General features: G+C 37.2%; 1 protein-coding gene across 1 annotated transcript; it reads left to right on the top strand.

Annotated features, from left to right (window-relative positions):
* Positions 1-287: 287 nt before the first annotated feature.
* On the top strand, positions 288-23,079 carry LOC306883944 (protein phosphatase 1 regulatory subunit 14B-like). Its single transcript, XM_079439483.1, has 4 exons — positions 288-1,058; positions 20,538-20,621; positions 20,734-20,766; positions 21,236-23,079. The coding sequence occupies exons 1-4, from the start codon at positions 858-860 to the stop codon at positions 21,302-21,304; spliced, it is 387 nt and encodes a 128-aa protein (XP_079295609.1). The 5' UTR covers positions 288-857; the 3' UTR covers positions 21,305-23,079.
* Positions 23,080-23,096: the final 17 nt, after the last annotated feature.

The following is a 23,096-nucleotide window of genomic DNA, read 5'->3' as shown; positions in this document are numbered from 1 at the left end:
AATTCAGAAAAACAGAGTAGATTTTTTTTCCTCAAGTGAATGCAATACGCTTCCGTAATTTCCTGACCAATAAAGTAATAAAAAAAGCTACTGATGAGTAAGAATCTAGCAGATATAATTTTAACAGAGTGCAAAAGTGTCACTTGTAGAGGGCACCTTGTTTTTTATTCCTCACTTATTTTAGCAACTTATTGAAATACAGGATTATCTGGTTGTATTTAGCCTGAAGTGAGGGATGGTGAATTTATTAGTCAGCGTTAGAGACAGCTAGGGGAGGGAATGGAAGAGAGAGAGAGAGGCTGAGGGAGGGAGAGAAAGGACAGCCGTGGCTCAGAGGAGGTTACACAGAAATCACTCGGGTGAGGGAAGCAGAGTAAGAAGAGAGAGGAGGGGGAAAGGAAGGACAAAACAAGAAGGGGGACACTACACTGTTTGTTTTCGTTTTTATTGCTTTGTATTAGAGGGGGGAAAAGTCTGCCTTTCTCTTTAAATGAACGGATAAATCTTTGTAAACGGCTTCCATCTTTATTTGAGGGGAAACAGTGAGCCACGAGGAAGACGCTGGACTTTGAAGTGATTTTGTGGCTTACTTTCTAAAGACACGCGGTTTGCAGTCCTGTAAGTGTTTAGCGACTTGATAGATTGCGACAAGACCAAGCGAAACAAACATCCAAATACAGAAGTAACTTTATATTACTTTAGAAATATTATTAAATAATTGCCAAATGCCATTGAGTTCTGCGAGAAGGAATAAATAGCTCTATTAGTGGCCTTTTAAATCACACTGCTCAGCAAACACGGGGAAGAAACCCTGATCTACTGTATCATTCGGGTTATTCGCACAATATTAGCGGACTATGGCGGCGGTAACAAGTCCAGAATCGAGCCAGCAAGCTCGCGTTTACTTCCAGACGCCCCCCGGGTCAACCGAAGAAGCCGAGACCCCGGTCCGCAAGCAAGGACGGGTCACAGTGAAATACGACCGGAAGGAACTGAGAAAGAGACTTAATTTGGAAGAGTGGATTATTGACCAGCTAACGGATCTCTACGACTGTGAGGTAAGACTCGTTTCTGAAACCTTTAACGTCTACAAGTAAGCTAGTCGAGACTATGAATCGGTTAGAAGCATTAAACAGTAGGCTATATTGGGGTAATGGCCTACTGTTAAAAAAAAGTCACCAGCAGGTCAAGAACCCATTGTATATTCATAGATAAGTGCGCTTTGTGCTTATCTTGCGCAGCCACTGTAATATCACTACGAGCCAAAGGGCAGAGTGTGTGTTTAAACGTCAATCTGCAGTTGACCCACAGTCTATCTCCAGAGACTTTAAGCGCTGAAGGGAGAGCGCATTAGTTACTAAGTTAACTGTATTTCGACTTCTTAACTACCTGCGTTATCCCGTAACTAGCGGTGACGTCACAAACACGTACGCCGTGATCGAAAACGTCGGTGAGGCGATGAACCTGGAACTCGTAAATTAATAGTTAAATATTTTATATGGTGCGCAATTTAAATGAAAAAGCGTCTAAAGTCTGGAAAATGTGAGAAGGACCATATACCTTCTCGGCAGGGAAATTGTAGAACCGTGACAAAGGTGATGAACATGGCTTAGGCCACTCTGTCTCTAGTACACGCATTCAATTATTAGATTAGATTATTTTCCGTTCACTAAAAATAATGCAGTCACTGTTTCTGCAAGCTACATCTCTTTACACCAATAGGTGGCGAGAATTGTGTCTATGGCCTCCAGAAAAGTGCATAGGCTACTTCTTACTATAGGCTACATAATATCTTTTGACCTGTGATATAGGCCTAGAATAACCACCACAAAAATAATTCACTCACTTGTTTTAAAAAAAAAAAATTTTTAACCATTATGTTCTGCCGTTGTACTTTCTAATTTGATGGTTCCTATGGGCTTGTGAGACAGCAGTGTTTTAGATCCTTTCCAGTGTAAGTAAAAGGAAAATCGATTTTTTTTTGTTTTCTCTTTTAAAATACTGGTTTGTGAAGGCTTTGTTTACATGAAGTCAAAGATGAGTGAAGAGAGTAACTATAAACCTGTCTCGGGAGGAAACCTCCAGCAAGAGATGAACATGTGGTTTGGTATACTCCTCATGTCTCTCGTACCCTCCCCCAGTCTATAAACCACACAACCAGAAACAAACGTACCCCCTTGCTTCCTCACGCAATCCAAACCCATGTCAGCATGTTAAATCCTCTTTGCCAACTTTACTAGCTTTTTAGTAAACAATAATGCGTGACGTGGCAATCCCTTGAGAGTCTTAATCCTTTTCATTTAAAACTACTTAAATTGTCAGAAGCAAGATACGAGTTTTGGCGTGGAAGGAGCCGGCGTGGCATACTGCCATAGGGAGAAGCAATCAAGTCATTATAATCTCACTTTCCGCACAGCAAGTGTTTGGTTTCCATGGATATAGAGTCGTATAGTATTTTAAAAGACTAGACAGAAACGCTTCAGTAGCAATGTTACAGATGTGGCTTGGTGTTAAGGAAAATTGCTGTGGATAATAAAAGGGAGGAGAAAACAAAAATACAGACTGGGAGCGTGAAGCATTAGGCAAGAAAATAATTTTTTAAGCTCAGCTACTGTGCTTTCATGATTGACTGAGTCACTGCGTTAAACTGAGACATCCTCGGTTAATGATGTAAAGTCATTTAGAAATTGAGAACTGATGGCAATGTAAAATGAGGATGCAAAAATCAAAGGAGAAGTAAACAGACAATCATTGATGGAGACTAACAGACGGTCTGTGAAAGAGTTGGAGGGAGGGAGGTATAGAGAGGGACAGCTGTGCCTTTGGCCAGAAACACAAAGATGGTGTTTTTTCCCCCCTCCTTCCTCTCATTAACACTCACACAGTGTGTTACACTTTGCTACATACAACTGCACTTTTTAACACATGCTGTAATTGCAAAATAAGGGTCTTATTTGGACTTATGGTGTAAATGACAAGTCAAGTGTGTATATTTATACACTCACCTTGCTAAAGTAACAAGGTTTATCCACAACTCACGTTTGCCACTAGTTCATTCATTTTGGAATGAATCAGCAAATTTCTCCACACAAGAAGAGGAAAGGCAAATAGGCAGAAGAAAAAGAGAATGAAGGATCTTCTGACAGGCTTAGGAGGAGAAGGAGAGGCATAATTGCAGTTTCTGAGATCATCGGGTTGATGCCACATAATGGAGACTGCTGAACCGTGAGTCATGACCAAAGGAAATACCAGTGACAGGAGAAACTGCAGGAAGCCTGTGCGTATGTTGTGACTGTGTTGTTTTAAGAAGGCAGTAAAGGTCACAACAGTCGCGTGACCTCAGCTTTTGGTCCTTCTGTGTGTGTGTGTGTGCGTGCATTGATGCATTGTGTCAGGATGTTGAGCCACTCTGTTTATTGTCTCTATATTTGCTTCATGTTGCGTTCTCTTATCTCCTTCCTTTTTTATACTCAGTCTTATTTGAATACTTCAGTTCCTCACCTGCTAGTGGCTGACAGGCTCACCACCCCTCCTCTTTGCACCTGTGTGTGTGCACTACATGTTTCTGCATGCATGTGTGTTTTGTGTGTAGGGGAAAGAACAGGTTTAGGCATGTCTATAATGTTGGCGTCACAGAAGACATATTTAAATAAACGGCTTTGCATGTCTGTTAGAAATTTGCCAAAACAAAATGCATACTTAATCTACACTACCATTCAAAAGTTTGGGGTCAGCATTTGTTTTTGTTTTTTCAGTGATACTTGGGCTATTTAGTGACAGTAAATGTATTTATTTATTAATTTATTTAACAGGGACAATGCAGTATAACATTGCTACAATTTCAAGCAGCCAATGCTCCACATACAGGCTTCTAGCCAAAGGCTAATTTGCAGCCCCAGTCCCTGGTTAGGCTTTTTTAACAGCAGCAAAACAATAATCAAACAAAAAACACAAAAAAGAAAAAGAAAAAAAAGGCAGAGACTGTGTACGACCATCAGTGTTCACAAACCTGCTTTTGTTTGAACCACTTTTTCAAATTTCTTTGAAAAATGTTCAACTCTGTTTGCATTTTTAGTTCAGTTGGCAGGCTGTTCCAAAGCAGCGTACCTTAAACTGTAAATGTGGATTGTGCAAATTTAGTTTTTCTCTTTGGTACTGTAGAATTCTGATTAGTTGCACCTCTTGTAGTGATCCCCTTTACTACTCTGTTTTGATATTAATTGTCATATAATTTCTGGAGCAAGATTATTTACACATTTAAAAACCATTTTAATAAGAGACAAATTTATAAAATTTTCAAAACTAAGCAAACGATATTTTTGCTAAATATTACAATGATGCCATCTATTCGGTTTCTTATCCAACATTTTTAGTGTTTGTTTATATAGAGATCTAACAGGTTTGATAGTCAGTTGAGAAACCTGACTCCAGACAGTCACACAATAAGATAAATGCGAAAAGACCATTGCATGCATGTATAACTTTGCTGATTTTAGAGATATATATATATATAGGGTCTAATCATGTAAAAACAATGCAAATTTGTTCTGATTGTTCTACACAGCCTCTTTACATGCATATCACATTTCAAATGAGAATCTAAAATAACACCTAAATATTTCAAATTGTTAACTGTCTCTATTGCCTTTTGATTGATCTTAATTATAAAACCACTCATTTCCTTCCTTCTAATTGAAAAACACATTGAGATAGTTTTTGAACAGTTCAAGGATAAACAGTTGTTTTGCATCCAATGTGACCCACCAATTATTTAATTTGTTAATATTTTTGCAGCTACGCGTGGAGTCTGCGCCGATACATAAATGACTAAATGTGTAATCTGCATATAACTGACATTTAGTTTGCGTGCAACAAACAAGCACTATATTGTTTTTACAAACGCGGTATCCATTCCAAATATATCCTTAGCCCTTGAATTATTCAACTGATTAATAATTTGAAATATCTTATCTTCATCAATCTATAAAAGGATGAGGGTGTATCATTTATTGCATTTTGAGGTAATTGTATAGGTTCAAAACATAGCAAGCTCTCCCACAGACTAGATAATATATCTATTAAATTCATTGGCAATTTCAGTGCTATCAATACTTAGTCTTCCATTTATGTGCAGCTCCAACAATGGTTTTCTTTGTATGCCCTCTCATTTAGAACGTTTGTTAATGCACTTCCAAAGAGATGAGTTATTTCCACCTGATTCTGCAATCAATTGCTCAAAATATGCATTTTTCGCCTTCCTCATTTCACTAACTACTTTATTTCTTAACGATTTAAAACTTAGGATATCTGTCTGTGTTTTTGTAAGCAAAGACTTTTTCAAAGCAATATCTCTCTTTTTCATTAGTTGATAAACATCTGAATTTAACCATGGTAAGGATGCACTATTTTGTCTACATTTTAACGGTTGTGTATACTTATGAATCATTTTTTTCAATGGTTCTCATCTCAATTTCACAGTTTTTGTCCAGGTCACTAATTTGTAATGCATTATCCCAATTAATATTTTTTATATCATTTTCAAATCTTGTAATTTTACTTTTAGGGATGCCTACTACTCCTGGTTTAAAAGTTTGATGAAAATTACTCAGCAAACGTTTCTTTGTTAATTTCTAACAACCAGGATCATGTTATGGTCGGCCAATCCTGTCAGAAGATTGTTTTTATTACCCTTTCAGGTTTATTTGAAAATCCCAGATCAATAAGAGTGTAACTTGTTTTTGTTATCCTTTTCGGACCTTTTATTAACTGGTTAAATTTATGTTTTGCTGTAATTGATTTCAGTTTTTGCTTACTACGTTTGTCTAACTTATGTTAAAATCTCCAAATAAAACCGTTTCAGTACGACAATTTAAAAACTTCAACATTTCCTCTAAATTATAATAAAAAGAAGTATCATGTGAGGGTGGATTATACAGAATCACAACATTAAAATTCATTTTTGGGGACATTATAACATTTAACGCCAAACATTCTAATCCAGCAATATCTAGTTTTACCTCAGCGCATTTAAAAGTATCCTTAATATAAATCATGACTCCCCCTCCCCTCCGTGATGGTCTATCCTTTCTATAACAACTATAACCAGGAACATCAATCATGCATGTTGGTCTACTGGTAGACAACCAAGTCACACTCAATGCTAAAAAGTCCAGGTTTGAGTTCATAAGCAGATGCTCAACTTGATCCCTCTTTGATATAATACTTCGGATATTCAGGTGAACCCCTAAAATACCCTTTGGTTTGAGTTTTGAATCCCAAATCAGTCTGGCATGGTTCATAATGGTTCAGTCTGAAATAATTTAAACTCTTTCTGTTTCTGTGCAGCATATAGCAGTATAAAGATGTTATTTTATAATGTAGTAGTAGCACAATATTGGTGCACTTACAAAATTCTTAGAAGTGTGGACTTTCCCATCACCAGTGTAGTATATGATTGGTTCTTAGTGAGAGTGTGAATTTGGATGCAGCCATTGTCTTAATTTGCTCAACATCTAATTTGACATTCTACCGTTTACATAACTGTATATTTACATACCCACTAATCACAGAATCTAATTACAGAGAGGGAGAGGTGAGTATACACACCAATGCTAATGCCTTACTATCCTCATTGTAAGAGTTTGCAACCTCTCAAATGATCTCAATAAAATCATCTTGTGTCATAAATGATCTACATTTCTTATGTTCTTTTCTCAAAAAGTGAACCACAAACAATTTTAAATGGTCTTCAGTTAAGGACCTAGAGAGACTTATTGATCTGAACATACGCAAAAGGATGTCTTCAGTTCTTGCATTTTCCGTTGGTCACTCAGTGATCGTTATGTAAAAGGGCTCTGATCTGGCTGGAAATAGCTTTGCCTTTTTGTACACAGCCTAATTCAAGAGCAGAGGATTCAGCAAAGTGAACTAAGATGACACCTGCAAACAGACAGACTGTCTGGCTCTTTAGCTTCTTTATAATCCAGTTAAGTAATTCAGTGTTGCTGTTGAAAGTTACTGTACATTGAAGCCAATAGTGATATAGTGAACTTCATATTATCCATGGGTTACGATGGTTTACTATGGTTGGCATGCTTTAAATAGAGCAGTACAAATTCAAATGGTGTCTTTACCCATTACAGCAGATTCTTGTGCGTTGAGTTTGTGATTGTACATGTGACAAATGTGTTTAGAGAGCTGGAGGGGGCATGTAAAACTGCCTTCAGCTTGCTATTGGACTTGTAAAGGAAGAAATAAAAAAAATCACTTCTATCAGTTCTCATCCCTTCTTAAACACTCACAGACCAATCTCTACAACGCAAACGCACCTGCAGGGCCTGGACTGTGCCTGTGACATCACCAGCCATATATTCAATGGGTCACAGCAATATATACCCTTCAGTCTTTAATGATACCGAAACACTTTCATTAGTTTAAAGGATTTTGTGTTAATTACCGCTAGAAACCTGTAATTACAGAAACTAGAGCAGCGGAGCACAGTGACAGTTTCCTATTTCCCGCTTTGATTTCTAGCTTCATGTAAAGACTGGATGCAGAAGTGGATGTTTCTTTTCAGTGTTTGTCGGCCATATTTGCTTTTAATGGAAGTGCCCTGTTTTGGAAGTACTTGGTGGATTAGTGGAATTGTGGGTGACTTATAGTGAATTGGACTTTCAATCAAGTATGAATAAAATACACATGCACACACACTTGGAGGCGCCCAGACTGAATATCCTAAAGTGCTCTAATCTAGGCAATATGATGAACGCTTGCCTGCTTTATTCCACTCCAGAAACGACAGACGAGAGAAAGAGAGAGAAGCTAGCAGGTGTTGCCCTGTTGGTGTTTCTCTTATTACCTCTGTCTTTTCCTCTCTCTTATTACCTCTGCCTTTTACTTGTACTTTTGCATATTAAATAATTATAATATAAACAAATTGTTTAAACCGTGCATGTAGTATCTAATATGACGGACTGGTATTTAAATTAAATTTAAATTGTATGATTATTTCTTCCACCCATTACGCAGAAGTGAGCTATTTCATGTGAATGTGCAAGATTCATTAACTTGTATAGGTAAATAACTAAAGAATAAAAAGTGCAGTAAATGTTGTAAAAAAAATTTAAATGTGTGCTACAAAAACATGGTTCTGTTCATAGTTATGTAAGCAGTGTATTAAATTAGTATGATAACGTTTACCAGTTTGCAGGACTTCTTGTACAGCTGGAAGTGGCTGACGCTGGAAGTTAAAACTGGGTACACCCGCTCTTATGTTAAAATCCGTTGCTAAAAATATGGAATTCTACTTTAGAGATAATTCTATATTTACTCACCACACTCCAGTGCTGAATAATCAGACATTTACTTTGGTTGCACATATCCTAAAAGAGAGGATGCCAGAGAGTCTAAATGATTTCCATTCAGATTAAGGGAGATAAATTTAGACTGAGCCAAAATATATTGCTTGCTTTTTAACAGTTTTGTGGGTTTGCCAGTTGATTAAGTTTATGGACTGATTGTGATTTCTTTCATTGTGTGAGGTCATTATGCTTTATTTTAATTAGGCCTCTCTGCTTGTCACAGACTAAACAATCCATCCAATCACTACTAGTTCTTACATTTTTCTTTCTGTCAAAACAGACTCTCTCAGTCCATCTGGATTCTTTTCTCTAATGGCTGTTTGTTATTCTCCTTTTCTTACATTTTTGTCAAGAAGTGGAAGGTCAGATGTGTAGTGACCTGTTGATTTTGTGTTTGTGTTAAGATGAGCTACAGTATCTCTATGGGAACAGCTCCCATATGATTTGGTCTCTTGTAGAAAGCATGTTCTCCCTCCGTAGAGGTCATGGTATTTGCTACATAATGTGAACATTCAGAGCCACTCTTCCAGTTTGTTTACAATAATTAATTAATTTAATTTCCATATAGGGGTGCAACGTTACACTTTGTGTATATGTATGTATGCATTAAACAATGGCTTACTGAAGAAATAGCTTTGTCTTTAAATAAATTCAATTACAATTAAAATTTTCTTAGGCATAAAAATCTACCTCTGCTTCATTCTCTAAACTATAGGGAGCCCTTTTACATTACTATAAGGTTACTTACAATTAACAACAGAGACCAAACTTAAATTCAGTTCGGCTACTATTTATTTTTAACTATAATAATCAACACTCAAATCAAACATTTGTTTGCAAACATGTAAATTACACATACAGCAGTTTTTATTAACTTCTAAATTATATGATAACGTTCATATACACATCTGACCGTCCACCGTCCTTCGGATGAGACGTTAATCGGAGGTCCTGACTCTCTGTGGTCATTAAAAATCCCAGGATGTCCTTCGAAAAGAGTAGGGGTGTAACCCCGGTATCCTGGCCAAATTTGCCCATTGGCCTCTGACCATCATGGCCTCTTAATCATCCCCGTATACTGATTGGCTTCACCACTCGGTCTCCTCTCCACCAATAAGCTGGTGTGTGGTGGGTGTTCTGGCGCAATATGGCTGCCGTCGCATCATCCAGGTGGATGCTGCACATTGGTGGTGGCTGAGGAGATTCCCCCCTTCTATGTAAAGCGCTTTGAGTACCCAGAAAAGCACTATATAAATGTAACATTATTATTATTATTATTATTATTATTATTATTATTATTATTATTATACAACTTCTATTTTTTTGTTTAAATATAGTCACTTGGCTGTCTTAACTTGTTTCATAAAAGATTTATTTAGACATACATTAAGACATCACTCAAAGGTAAAGTAAAACACAATGAAGTATATATCTAATGTTTCTCAAAATGCTCTAGACTTAATTTCTCTAGCAAATAAGGAGCTGTAGACATTGATGACTTGCCTGAGGTAAATGAAATGCTACGTAACATTTGCCTAATTATTTTGCCTTAAGTGATCTAGCACCAGCAGCTTGGCTGGTTTAGGCCTGTCATGGATAAATAAATATGACAAAACAACCAATAGGTGATTTATTGAATCATTCAAATCAAACGATTCATTCAAAACGGTTGATTCAATTAGAAACAAAACAAGCGAGTCCATCGGAATGGACCTTTAAATCCGGCTCACTTGATTCGTTCAAAAACAGATTCACAGTGTCGCTCTGCACTGCAAAACATTGCTTGTAAAAACAAAAACTTGTAATATAATTATAAGGGCATTTTAACTGCAATTGAATAGGTCTCGGAGTGAATACTTTTGGACTCTCAAGGGGAGTTTTGGTTGGTTTGTTTGTTTGTAAAGTCGGACATGACATAGGCTACTCAATAATGTCAGCTCTCCTATCGTCTAAGTCCCTGTCACAGATACAGCACAATAACATTATGTCAGGGGAATGTCTTTAAATTCTAATCAAGGAAAAATCATACCTTATGTTGACTCCTTTTTAAAGAACTTCAAAAGTTGCGCTTGAACCATTTTGCAAGAAAAATGACGAAGACTTGCATCAGCTTGTGCGCACCTTGTTACAGTACCAAGTTCTGATTGGCCAGTGGCCGCTATTTACTTCGTAAATGATCAAAAGTAGATAATTTGAACATTTCCATAATACATATTTACATAATATATATTAATGATCCAAAGGGGATGGTAAGGGGGATGGTAGATGGCACCAACAAAAGATCAGTTCATTTCTTTTTATAGCATTGCTGTTGTTTTAATAAATGTAAAATGTCTTTTTTTTTTTTTGTTCTAATGTCAGTGTTATCTGCCGATAAGCCCACAGTGTGTGATGACGAGTATCAGCGGGTGTGTGGAAATACACCCCCACCCCTCGCTGGCCCACTTCAGCCCAGTCAGAGGCCTCTCTCCTGGGGCAGCATGTGTCCCTAGTCCTCCTCTCCCAGCTTTCTGTCAGCACCATTGCTGTCTGTCATACAGTCAGACTGCAGCCAGCGCTGAGAATAAATCAATAGTACAGCACTGTGTGTGTTTACACGAGATAGATCAGAGGTTAGTAAAATGAGCTGTTTGAGGTGGAGAGTTAACGATTCAGAGCATATTTCTGTAGGTTTTAGAATTAACCACAGACTTAGTGGGGAAGTCGTGGCCTAATGGTTAGAGAATTGGACTCGTAATCGAAAGGTTGCGGGTTCGAGTCCCCGGCTGGCAGGGATTGTAGGTGGGGGGAGTGAATGTCCAGCGCTCTCTCCACCCTCAATACCACGACTGAGGTGCCCTTGAGCAAGGCACCGAACCCCCAACTGCTCCCCGGGCGTCGCAGCATAAATGGCTGCCCACTGCTCCGGGTGCGTGTTCACGGTGTGTGTGTGTGTGCATTTGTTCACTACTCACTGCTGTGTGTGTGCACTTGGATGGGTTAAACGCAGAGCACCAATTTTGAGTATGGGTCACCATACTTGACAATACGTCACGACTTTACTTTAACTTGAGACCTCTTATCCCTCCCACTTTAGAATTCAAGATTTTTTATTTGTCACATACACAATTATACAGAGTATAACAAGCAGTGAAATGTAGGAATTCACCTGAATGTTATAATACTAGCAATATTAAATGAATGGAAATGGCAAAATTAAGTGAAATGGCATTTGCTGAGCACAGCTTTCTTTCTTTCTTTGGCCAATTGTTTTAGTTGTACAAAAATATGCTGCTTTATGTTGCAAACTAGTATTTGTTATATTATAGCCATATTAAGCACACTGGTTTGTAGAGCAAATAGTTTTGTATACTACACTTTTTATCGTTTTATCATTTAGTGCACCATTAATCTTCTGGTTATTTACCCATTGACCTTAATCAGGTTCGATGCCATATTGAATTTAACACAGATGAAAATGAAGCTGTAAGGGATAGAATTATAGAATGAAATGCACTGTGAAATTTAGAACTTTCAAAACTGTTTTATGGAGTTTTGGTGTACAGAGAGTTGGTATGTTATGTTGTTGACTGCACTGTACTTCATTTCATTCCCATCAACAATGAAATATGACACCACCATGGTCCATGACTAAAGTCTATAGGGCTTAATGAATAAAAATTCTCACATATACACAGGAAGTAGTTTACTTCCATGATGAAAAATAAGGCTGTAATGGTACATCTCCCCAGGGAATACAGGAAGCGGGAACACAACAAAAGTAATTTTAATGATGAAGAGCAATGTCAGAGAACATTTCCAAACAAAGGTTACAATTAACTCTAGAAACTAAAGGCTTATAAAGACATACAAACTAAGGCACAAACGAGATTGACACAGGTGAGCAGACTTAACGATGATTAACTAATAATGAACTAATGAGAAGAACCGGAATAAAACCAAATAAGGGCAAACAGGAATCTGAGAAGACACATACACGTAAACAAGGCGAGTTGCAGCTTATTTTTAGTTGATCATAGAAATGAACGGATAACTAGTAACCAGAATTAGTTTTCTTCTCCATTGGTGGGCAGAACCTTTTTCTTGTGAACTGTGCCAGACTGTTTTGGTGGCACTGGTGATATTGTTTATTTTGCTCTTACTGTTAAACCACTATTTTCCAACCTCAGTTGATAGATTAAACTTGGAAACACTTCTTTTTAAATGTTCCCATTTGAAGATTCCTAAATGTGAATTTCTTGCCTATTTGTAAGCATTCTTTAATCTTTTCCCTTCACATATCGTCATGCAAAGCCTGTTTTGTGTTAAACGTCTTGCTTTGTCAAACTGAACTCTTCCCATCTTCGGATTAGCCATTTATCGTTATGCGTTCCTGGTCTTAAAAAGACTCTGTGTCTTGTTCCTTTGTTTCAGACAGCTAAGATGTCAGCAATGTTCTCCATCATGTCTCTTTTCTCTGTTATCAATGTCATGCCATCTTAAACCATTTTATCCACACATGTATTTACTCACATAGTCCGCACATCATGAAATTTATCTTTTTTTTTTTTTTTTTCTTTGTATTGCTCTTGCAGCCCAGGATGTGGGTTTTTATCAACAGATAAAATATCTAAGGGAAATTCTGGAATTACTCCTCCAGTTATGTTGGATATTATTGTGCAATGATGAGAGCTGTTGAATGTGCACACCTGGACTCAAACATAATTTGTCTCCTGGTAATATTAAGCAACTTTTTGCATATGCTCACAGTACAAGCCTGAGAGAAAGAGAGAGAGAATGTGTGGGTATAAAGACTCTTAGATTTATCGATAAATTCAAATGAGTGAAACTGATTGTCTGATGTCTACTCATTTCCTCCTTCCTGTCTGATCACAGGTTCTCAGTCGTGCTCTTCTATCCTCTTTATCTCTGTTCCCTGATCTTATCATGGCATCAGAGTTTAACCAGCTCATGCAGAAACCCCTTCAGTCATCAGCCACATGTAGAAATGCTAATGCTGGCACTTTAATATGTGATCAGATATCAGGCATAAATATCTCTGTCAGCGCTGAGAAAATATACGCTTGCAGAGCGTAAGAAATGTAGAACAACATGTGCTCAGATAGGTGGGACACTTCAAACTCACCTAAATAAAAGGCACATCGACAACTTGGTTAATTTTAGGCAAGAGTAGGGTAAGATGTATCATTGGGGTATGCGCTGTCTGTAACCCCTTTAATCTAACAAATTGTGCATACTTTTTGTGATATAATTACTACATATCTATGGGTTTATTTATATACAGTACGACATACAATATAGAAATAAACAGAAAAACCAGTGTCAGTATTGCAAATTGAAGAATCTGTGGGTTTTATTTTGAATTACTTCAGTTTTTTAACTATAAGGCAGTTTAGCGTCATTAAGTTCAATTATTCAGCAAACCTCATTCAATTAGTTTCAATTGATAAGTTTTACTGATAATTAATTGTCTTTTGTGGCAGATTGTTTATCCATGCAATGAACAAAAAAGTGATTTGCTTGATCTTCTGCATGATAAATGAGGTATTAATCTCTGTGTGATTACTGGCAGTTGAATGTTGTTGATCTGTTTTGCCCTTCATGACGTCAATCTCCGTCCTTCATTTGTCATGTGAAACTACGAAGATGTTCTGGGGTTTCATTACAGGTTCTGTCAATGATATCTGTGGCACAATGTTGATCTTTTTGACCAGTTCATTAGTATTTTTCATTTAACTTTTTTTTAAATAATGATTTTAGCTAGAACAATTATTAAATATGTGTCTATTTCTACAAGAATAATGGTGATCACACAACAACTAAAACGATAACAACACAGAGTCCAACAATACTGTTAGAATCACTTTTCAGAACATTTGATGAACAAACACAAAACTATATTGACAGTTAAAATCTACCTAACTTTTAAGACCTCAAGAATTAAATTTGCAGAAGACATAATTGCAGTGCTTTTAATAAACCGAGCATTCATTCTTGTAGGAGCTAAAATAGTTATTGTTCTTTATGTGAACAGGCCTTAAAGGAACACCCCACTATTTTTGAAAACATTTTCCAACCCCCCAAGAGTTAAACAGTAGACTTTTACCGTTTTCGAATCCATTCAGCCAATCTCTGGGTCTGACGGTAGCACTTTTAGCGCATCTGAGCATAGATCATTGAATCGGATTAGACCATTAGCATCTCGCTCAAAAATGACCAAAGAGTTTTGATATTTTTCCTATTTAAAACTTGACTCTTCTGTAGTTACATCGTGTACTAAGACCGACTGAAAATTAAAAGATTTTCTAGGCCGATATGGCTAGGAACTATACTCTCATTCCGGCGTAATAATCAAGGAACTTTGCTGCCATACCATGGGTGCAGCAGGCGCAATGATATTACGCAGCACCTGAAAATAGTCCCCAGCTAGGTAACTAGTTATGATATAGTTGGGGACTATTTTCAAGTGCTGCGTAACATCATTGCGCCTGCTGCACCCGTGGTACGGCAGCAAAGTTCCTTGACTTTCAGATTCAATGATCCATGCTAAGCTGCGCTAAAAGGGCTACCGCCAGACCCGGAGATCGGCTGATTGGAAAACTCAACTGTTTAACTCTTGGGGGGTTGGAAAATGTTTTCAAAAATAGTGGGGTGTTCCTTTAATATAATATAATTGTTTCCTGACCTTGCCTATGTAAAGTTCTGTCCAATTTTGACTTCATTGTCATGATGATGTAACCTAGTAACTTTAGCAAAATACATAATACCACAATAGCATGTGAGGTAACTATCTGTAAATCACAAGGAGGTCTAAAGCACTGTTTACATGGAGTAAACTCTACTCGTGGGAACTATGTATACACATAACTAGAAATTTGATCTATTTAGACAAGTATTCCCAACTCAAAAGGATGATTTACAAAACTACATGCTTGACATGTCTTTTAAACCCTCTGGAACACTGGTCTAGTTTACTTTCTTTGTAAATGCTTCCATAGTTGTGATGTTTTACATATTGTTTTTTTTTTTACATTGATAGAGCTTATCTTTACTCGGAATGTTGGATGTTTTAACTCGTATCGAATCGCAACTTCTGTACTATGCTTGGGAAAAAAAATTTATTATCTAATGCTTGTTACTGTTTTGGAGAAGGACAAGTAGGAACTGAAAGCGTTTTGGCTAAGTTCAAGTTATGTTTGGCACCTCAAGGGCCCACTAGGGAACCCATATTGCCATCATTCTCATCCTCAGTGATGAAGACAGTTGTGTAATGTAGGTCAAAGCAGCGCCGAATCCAAGACCCTTCTGCTCTCATAATGTCACATCAGATTCATGACTGCAAGAGACCTGTAGATGCTCATACACTCATATGCTGAATTATAAAGGTCACACGAACACAGACACACGTCTCTAGACATGAATGCAGTCATCCATAAATCCAGGGTAGACATGTTCTAACTAAAGGAACTCAACACACCTGCACATTGACCGAAGAGTTGACTCACATGGATACAAAGCACTTAGTCTTAAGCTCAGACAGGCCACAGACCGCCCACAGTTCATTCACTCACTGGCTGATGAATGTTATACACAAAAATAATCTGCCTGAAATCACCAGTAAAAAGTCATTTATTCCTGTGATGGCAAAGCTGAATTTTCAGCAGCCATTACTTCAGTCTTCAGTGTCACATGATCCTTCAGAAATCATTCTAATATGGGACACTGGACCACAAAACCAAGTCTTAAGTCGCTGGGGTATATTTGTAGGAATAGCCAAAAATACACGGTATGGGTCAAAAAGATCCATTTTTCTTTTATGCCAAAAATCATTAGGATATTAAGTAAAGATCATGTACCATGAAGATATTTTGTACATTTCCTACCGTAAATATATTAAAACTTCATTTTTGATTAGTAATATGCATTGCTAAGAACTTCATTTGGACAACTTTAAAGGTGATTTTTCTCAGTATTTAGATTTTTTTGCATCCTCAGATTCCAGATTTTCAAATAGTTGTATCTCGGCCAAATATTGTCCTATCATAACAAACCATACATCAATGGAAAGCTTATTTATTCAGCATTCAGATGACACTTATGACTGGTTTTGTGGTCCAAGGTCACATATGTTAGTTTGCTGCTCAAGAAACATTTCTTATAATTATCAGTGTTGCAAGCAGTTATCCCGCTTAATGTTTTGTGGAAACCACGATACATTTTTCAAGATTCTTTTTTTTTTTTTTTACTAACAACTTAGAAGTTTTTACTGTTTTTACTGTTGTTATTGATCAGTTTAATGTGTCCATGCTAAATAAATGTATGAATTGTTGCTGAATAAATGTTGTGTACAGGTGCATCTCAATAAATTAGAATGTCGTGGAAAAGTTAATTTATTTCAGTAATTCAACTCAAATTGTGAAACTCATGTATTAAATAAATTCAATGCACACAGACTGAAGTAGTTTAAGTCTTTGGTTCTTTTAACTGTGATGATTTAGACTCCCATTTAACAAAACCCACCAATTCACTATCTCAACAAATTAGAATACTTCATAAGACCAATAAAAAAACATTTTTAGTGAATTGTTGGCCTTCTGGAAAGTATGTTCATTTACTGTATATGTACCCAATACCTTCCTTTTGCTTTAATTACTGCCTCAATTCGGCGTGGCATTGAGGTGATCAGTTTGTGGCACTGCTGAGGTGGTATGGAAGCCCAGGTTGCTTTGATAGCGGCCTTCAGGTCATCTGCATTGTTGGGTCTGGTGTCGCTCATCTTCCTCTTGACAATACCCCATAGATTCTCTATGGGGTTCAGGTCAGGCGAGTTTGCTGGCCAATCAAGCACAGAAACACCATGGTCATTGACTTGCCCTCTTTGTGGAGGGCGTCAATGTTCATCTTCTGGATCATTGCCAAGTCAGCAGTCTTCCCCATTATTGTGGTTTCAAAGAACAAGAGATACCCGGAATTTATACTGTAGTGATGGTCATTAATTGAAACTCAAATGTAAATATTCTAATATTTTGAGATACTGATTTTTGACTTTCATCAGCTGTAAGCTCTAATCATCAAAATTAAAACAAAAAACGTTTGAAATGTTTTACTTTACATGCAATGAATCTAAAATATATGAAAGTTTCATTTTTTGAAATAACTTACCAGAAAAAATGAACTTTTTCACGACATTCTAATTTATTGAGATCACCTGTATGTGTCCCTGATCGCTGACAGCACTGTTTGATTTAGGATTATTTAAAGAACAACTGGGAGCTCCTACACAACAAGTGTGCACTGCAAATAGAATAGTATGCATTTAACTGACATATTTTAACAATATATAACAACAGTAGTAACAGTATTTGTCTGTAGTAAGTGTAAAAGTTGGATCTGGGAGGGAAGACGCCAAATGTGGGTTCAACACATGGAAACTAAATTATTGTTTGAATAATTACTCTAATTTTACGCAGGAGCTATTTTTTTCACAAGTGAGAAATGTGTAGCTTAATATACGTGAAAATGAAATTGCGTCATCAGTATTGCATTATATTTTACAAATCTTTAACTTGAAACCATCATGGTACTTCCTAATAATACATCATATAGAAATCTGCTTGTTCTTTCATTTCTGTACTGTTCTGCTTTTCAACTTCGGTTCTAGTTTTTGTATTAGTCTAGTTTAATCCTGAAACGTGTGCGGTACATCACCTATTGTTGTCATTTACTATTATTGCTTGCAAAGTTCCTCATTTACAAGTTGCTTTGGATAAAAACATCTGCTAAATGACTTAACATAAATGTTATAGGCCTCTTAAACATAAAAAAACAACAACTCTGTATGAGCCAAAAAAACAACAATGTAGATCAGTCTCCAGCAAGGTACTTAACCCCTTTACCCAGGGGTCTGTGCTTCTTATAAGTAAGTCGCTTTGGATAAATGCATTGGCTAAATGACCATTAATTGGTTGTCTGTGCATGTAGACTCGGTTCAAATGAGCAGCTCTGTGGATTAAATTAAGCTCTAGTTGATAGTGAGAAGCTTTTTGGTTATATTTCGTTTGTATTTCCTGTCTTTTGCTCTGCTTTCTATTTCGGCTTTACTCTTTTTATCTTTTTTGCTCGTCTTTTTGCTGAGTGACTAGTAGCACATGGTGCCCACATGTTGTGCCTTGCATTCTTTGTCTCGGTGTCCACACACACACACACACACACACACACACACACACACACACACACACACACACATTGTTTCACATTCCAGCCCCTAACAGCCAGCTCAAGTGGTTTTTACAGCTCATTCGCTCCAGTGTACTCATGAACCCTAGTCATATGTGCACTACTCAGGTGTAGACACAAATTGAAGGTTTGTTAATTCAATAGAGCAATTAAAGCTTCCATTCACATGTGACGGTGCCATGGCAATATCAGTGTGACTGAATGAACTGTAGTGTGTGTGTGCTTGTGTTAGTGAGAGAGAGAGAGAGAGAGAGAGAGAGAGAGATTTGGGCAAGGGGTATTCAGGCAGGTGCAATGACAGCTGGTCTGGGCAGCTCAAACCAAGGGGGAGGAAAAGACTGGTGAAAAGATGAAGTACTGATAGTAGCATTGAGCACAAGAAAGAAAGAGAGCATTTGAATAAAAAAAAAAAGCATCAGCTCTAGAAATAGTCTTGTTTTTGCAAGTGCCATTTGATTTTCCATTGTGAAGCAATGGGCAGTTTTATGTTCCTCGCTTCAGCGCTTGTTTCTCTAGACAGACGATATTTTAATATGCCGTATGAGTCACTGCACCAAAACCACAATGAGCTTATGCGTGTTCATAAGGCTCGTGAGTGTGTGTGTCTGGAAGAAGAAGATGAAGTGTGTTTTGGAAAAGGCTCTGAGGGAGCAAATGTTTGCAGAATAGGGGGAGAGGAAAAAAGGTGGGGGTGGTAGGAGTCTTGTGAAGACCATTTATAGCTTTGTGGAGAGACAGATATAGTAGCTAGTCTTTATTGAAAGGGACAACTTTATAGAAATAAACCAAATTGGGAGGCCAAATGGACGCGACGACAAAAATACAGCAGCGTATAATTGAGGTTTGGAGTCTCCACTGGCACAGTTGGATTTTTGCTTTTGGAAACACAACTAAAACTCACATAGAGATAGTGTTTGAATTTGAATTTGAATCAGGGTTTTGATTTGAATTAGAGCTATTAGGGAAGCTATTAGGAAGACAAAGGTGTCTGAATTCAGAAAAAGAAGCAGACAGATCTGTTTCATGGCCAGTGCCTTGCTTACAGCCCAAGGCCAAATATGTGAACTGGACTGATAAAAATAGCCAAACACAACAGTATTTCTCAAAACAAACATGTTTATCTGAATCTGTGCAAAATCACATTTGGTCTCCAAAGTTGACTTACTGTATTCAGTCTCTCCTTTTTTTCAGTCTTGATTTCCTGTCTTGCTCATAATTAAAAGAAGCTGGAACTTGTCAGTCTGGATGTGTAAAGTTGACCCCCCCCCCCCCCCCCCCCCCCCCCATATTACACAATCTAGACATTTGTACTACATTCTAGGGCAAGTAGACACTGATCTTTGCACATATCAAATGAGTAACATAACCATCATTCCCATAAATGAGATTAATAAATTCCATAGACGTGATTAAGTGGAAAGTAAAGCAAATGGAAACATACCTTAATCAAACTGAAAAAAAAAAAAACTTAGGAATTTCTTCTCTTTGTGCTGATCTGCAAACAACCTGGATAACTTAATTTTGTATGAAGCATAGTTTGGCCCAAAGACTGACTTTTAACTGTTTTTGTGACACAAGGGATACTCCTAGTGGTGAAGAGGTAGCATTACACCGACCTTCATTAACTCTGGTAGGGACTTAACAAGGAAATATATCTTCCTTAAAGACTGATCTCCATACACACTTACACACACACACACACACACAAAGATTCCAGAAAAATCTGTGCAACCAGCGTCACATTGTCTTTGCCTAGCTACTCTTTCCTCACTGGGTTTCTTTTCCTTCTGGGAATACCGCAGAATTTCTTACAGCTGTAGGGAATTACTAGGAATAGTTGTGTAATTTCCATTTAGATTTTTTACTTCGAATATACACGTATCTTTGATCCAAACAGATAATTTCCTTTCACTTCATGTTGTTTATGCTTATGTGTCACAGGAGGAGGCGATTCCAGAGCTGGAGATTGATGTGGATGAACTGTTGGACATGGAGAATGATGTAGACCGTGCTGCAAGGGTCAAGGTATCCCTCTCAAGAATTACAGATTCAGCATTTTTATAATAATAATTACATCTTCAGTTTTTAACAGATTTTACATTTGTATGACTTTTTTTTTCCTCTTATTGTTCAACAGGAACTGCTGGTAGACTGTTATAAACCTACTGAAGTGAGTACATTATCTCATATATAAGAGCAGGCAAATTATGCACTCATTTCACAAATTATGCACAAATTATGCATATTTCACTTTTACTCATTTAAACGAGATTAAGTAAGGAATAATTGTCAGCGGGTCGTTGAATTATTAGAAAATTTTCTAATAATTCAACAGCCCGTCATCAATTGTTCTGCTTATACGATGGTTACCTCTGTCTGGAACTACTTTAGCTGTGCATTTCCCTGAAAATAACTGCTCTCTGTAGAATGATTGTCAACCAATCAGAGTCAAGCATTCAACGGCCCTGTAGTATAATTCTGGTTGTAATGAGGATAAACACATAAAGGTGATTGGTACAGTTTTAGGACTTAGACTGTTGTAATTGTGTGAAAATCTGCAGAATTTGAAGTGCCAACAGCCCACCTCTCTGTTAAATTAGTTTTTAAAGTTTTTGTTGTTGTTTTTTTTCTGTCTTTAGGTGTTTGTAGCTGAATTGCTGGACAGGATCCGTGGCATGCAGAAGCTCAGTACTCCTCAGAAGAAATGAAGATTCTCTCACCTCCACCTTTCCTCAACCAATCTCATCCCTCCTTTTCCAATTTTAGGGGCGTGACCTTTCACCCCTGAGCAGGTGCTCATCCAATCCCATTGCCTCTTTTGCATCCATTGGGGAGAAGGTGGAGGCAAAATTATGGGAGATTCAATCAGACCCTTATAAGCAGGGCTTATTTTTCACATTTTATTTGTATTATTTTATTCTATTTCACTTTTTTTGTAAAGGGGGAAAATGTCATTGTTTTTAAATGTTTTTAAATGTATTTCATGTTAGCATACATTACTGTGCATATTATCTTTATGCATAGAATGGTTTTATTTTATGAATTTTGATTTTTTTAATTTGGTTTCAAAGCTCTCAATGAACACATGAACTAAACCTTTTGTGAAACTGTGACGATGCTTGGTTTAAAATGACATTAGAAGAGATTAGACAGAAGCGGCCTTGTGGATTTTTTCCCCTCTGTTTTTGATTCTCCTGTTCCTTGAATAAGTGTGCAGGAACATTCATGGGCATTTTAATTAAAAAAGGAAAACTAATAAAGAGCGTGATTAAAGCTGATTTAAAGTGAGGGAGATACTTTGGATTTGTGGTATTAACAGAGAAGGGATCTGTGAGTAGAAAAAAAAATTGGGGCTTTGATTCTTGTCTTTAATTTTCCCCTGTCTTACACATCCCCCCCACACACACACTGAAATTCATGGGCATCACCACCCTCAGGGATCAGGAGAAATTACCACACACACACACACACACAACCACAGCTGTGGCTCTTGGGCCTCACACACATCCACAGATGTGCACACTGACTCTTCCAGAGACCAGAGCAAGCTAGACAAGCTGCAGTGCATCATGGTCACTGCCAAACGTACGTTTAGAATTAATCCTCACATATGACTCTCCTAAATAATCTTTCCCAGGAAGCCATCTGCTCTTTTTGTCTCAGCCAATCAAACATTGTAATAAGAGGGCTAATAGTCTCACTCAGTGCTCTTGAAAATCACCAATCCAACATTTCCAGCAGGTGTTTTAGGAGAGCTTGTCCCATAACGTACTAACACATCACTAACATCTGTAGATCTTAATCATTCATCGATGCTCCTCCTCATCCCATCTGAGTTCACTTATGAATGACATGAAGTCAGGTACAATGACAACTGTCCTGGATGCTTAACAAATATTTTCTCTCTTTCTCTGCTCACTCTTTTTCTTTTCTATGTGCCCCACATTTCAATTTTCTGTCTTTATTTCACCTGCTTCTCAGCATTTCATTTTACGAGTCGCTCTACCTACCTATACTTTCAGATGTTGCCTTAGGTTTCACTTATGACAACCAAATTAATTGAATCATGTTTGAGGAACATACAAGAAAAATAGCAGCAAATGTGGAAATCTTTTTGAAGTTTTAGAATGAAAGGTTCTTGTACTTTCAATGATTCTTTTGTTTTTCTAGATAAGGAAGTTATATACCAAGCAATTTTTAGATGCATTAACCATTAACATAAAATGGAGTCATGCGGTTTTTTTATCAGTGCTGTTGATTTTTTCTTTTCTGTGTCTGATGAGAGACAGGAGGATTGAAAAAAATCAATTGGATTTATAAGAAAAACAATATGAATTTAGTAAAAATGTAAGCAATTGAATAAGTCTGTACTCAAGGTCATACCTTTGGGAGAAAAAAGCATCTTGTAGCAATACTAAACTGTCTTGGTTTTTGCCCAATTTTGTTACACTTTTATGCAACTTTAATAAAAATGTTAAATTACATTTTTGTGTGACTGTT

This window comes from Barbus barbus (genome assembly GCF_936440315.1).
Source record: "Barbus barbus genome assembly, chromosome: 2".
In the NCBI taxonomy this organism is placed as follows: domain Eukaryota; kingdom Metazoa; phylum Chordata; class Actinopteri; order Cypriniformes; family Cyprinidae; genus Barbus; species Barbus barbus.
The sequence above is the reverse complement of the archived record's forward strand: the minus strand, read 5'-3'. Positions and strand labels throughout refer to the sequence as shown.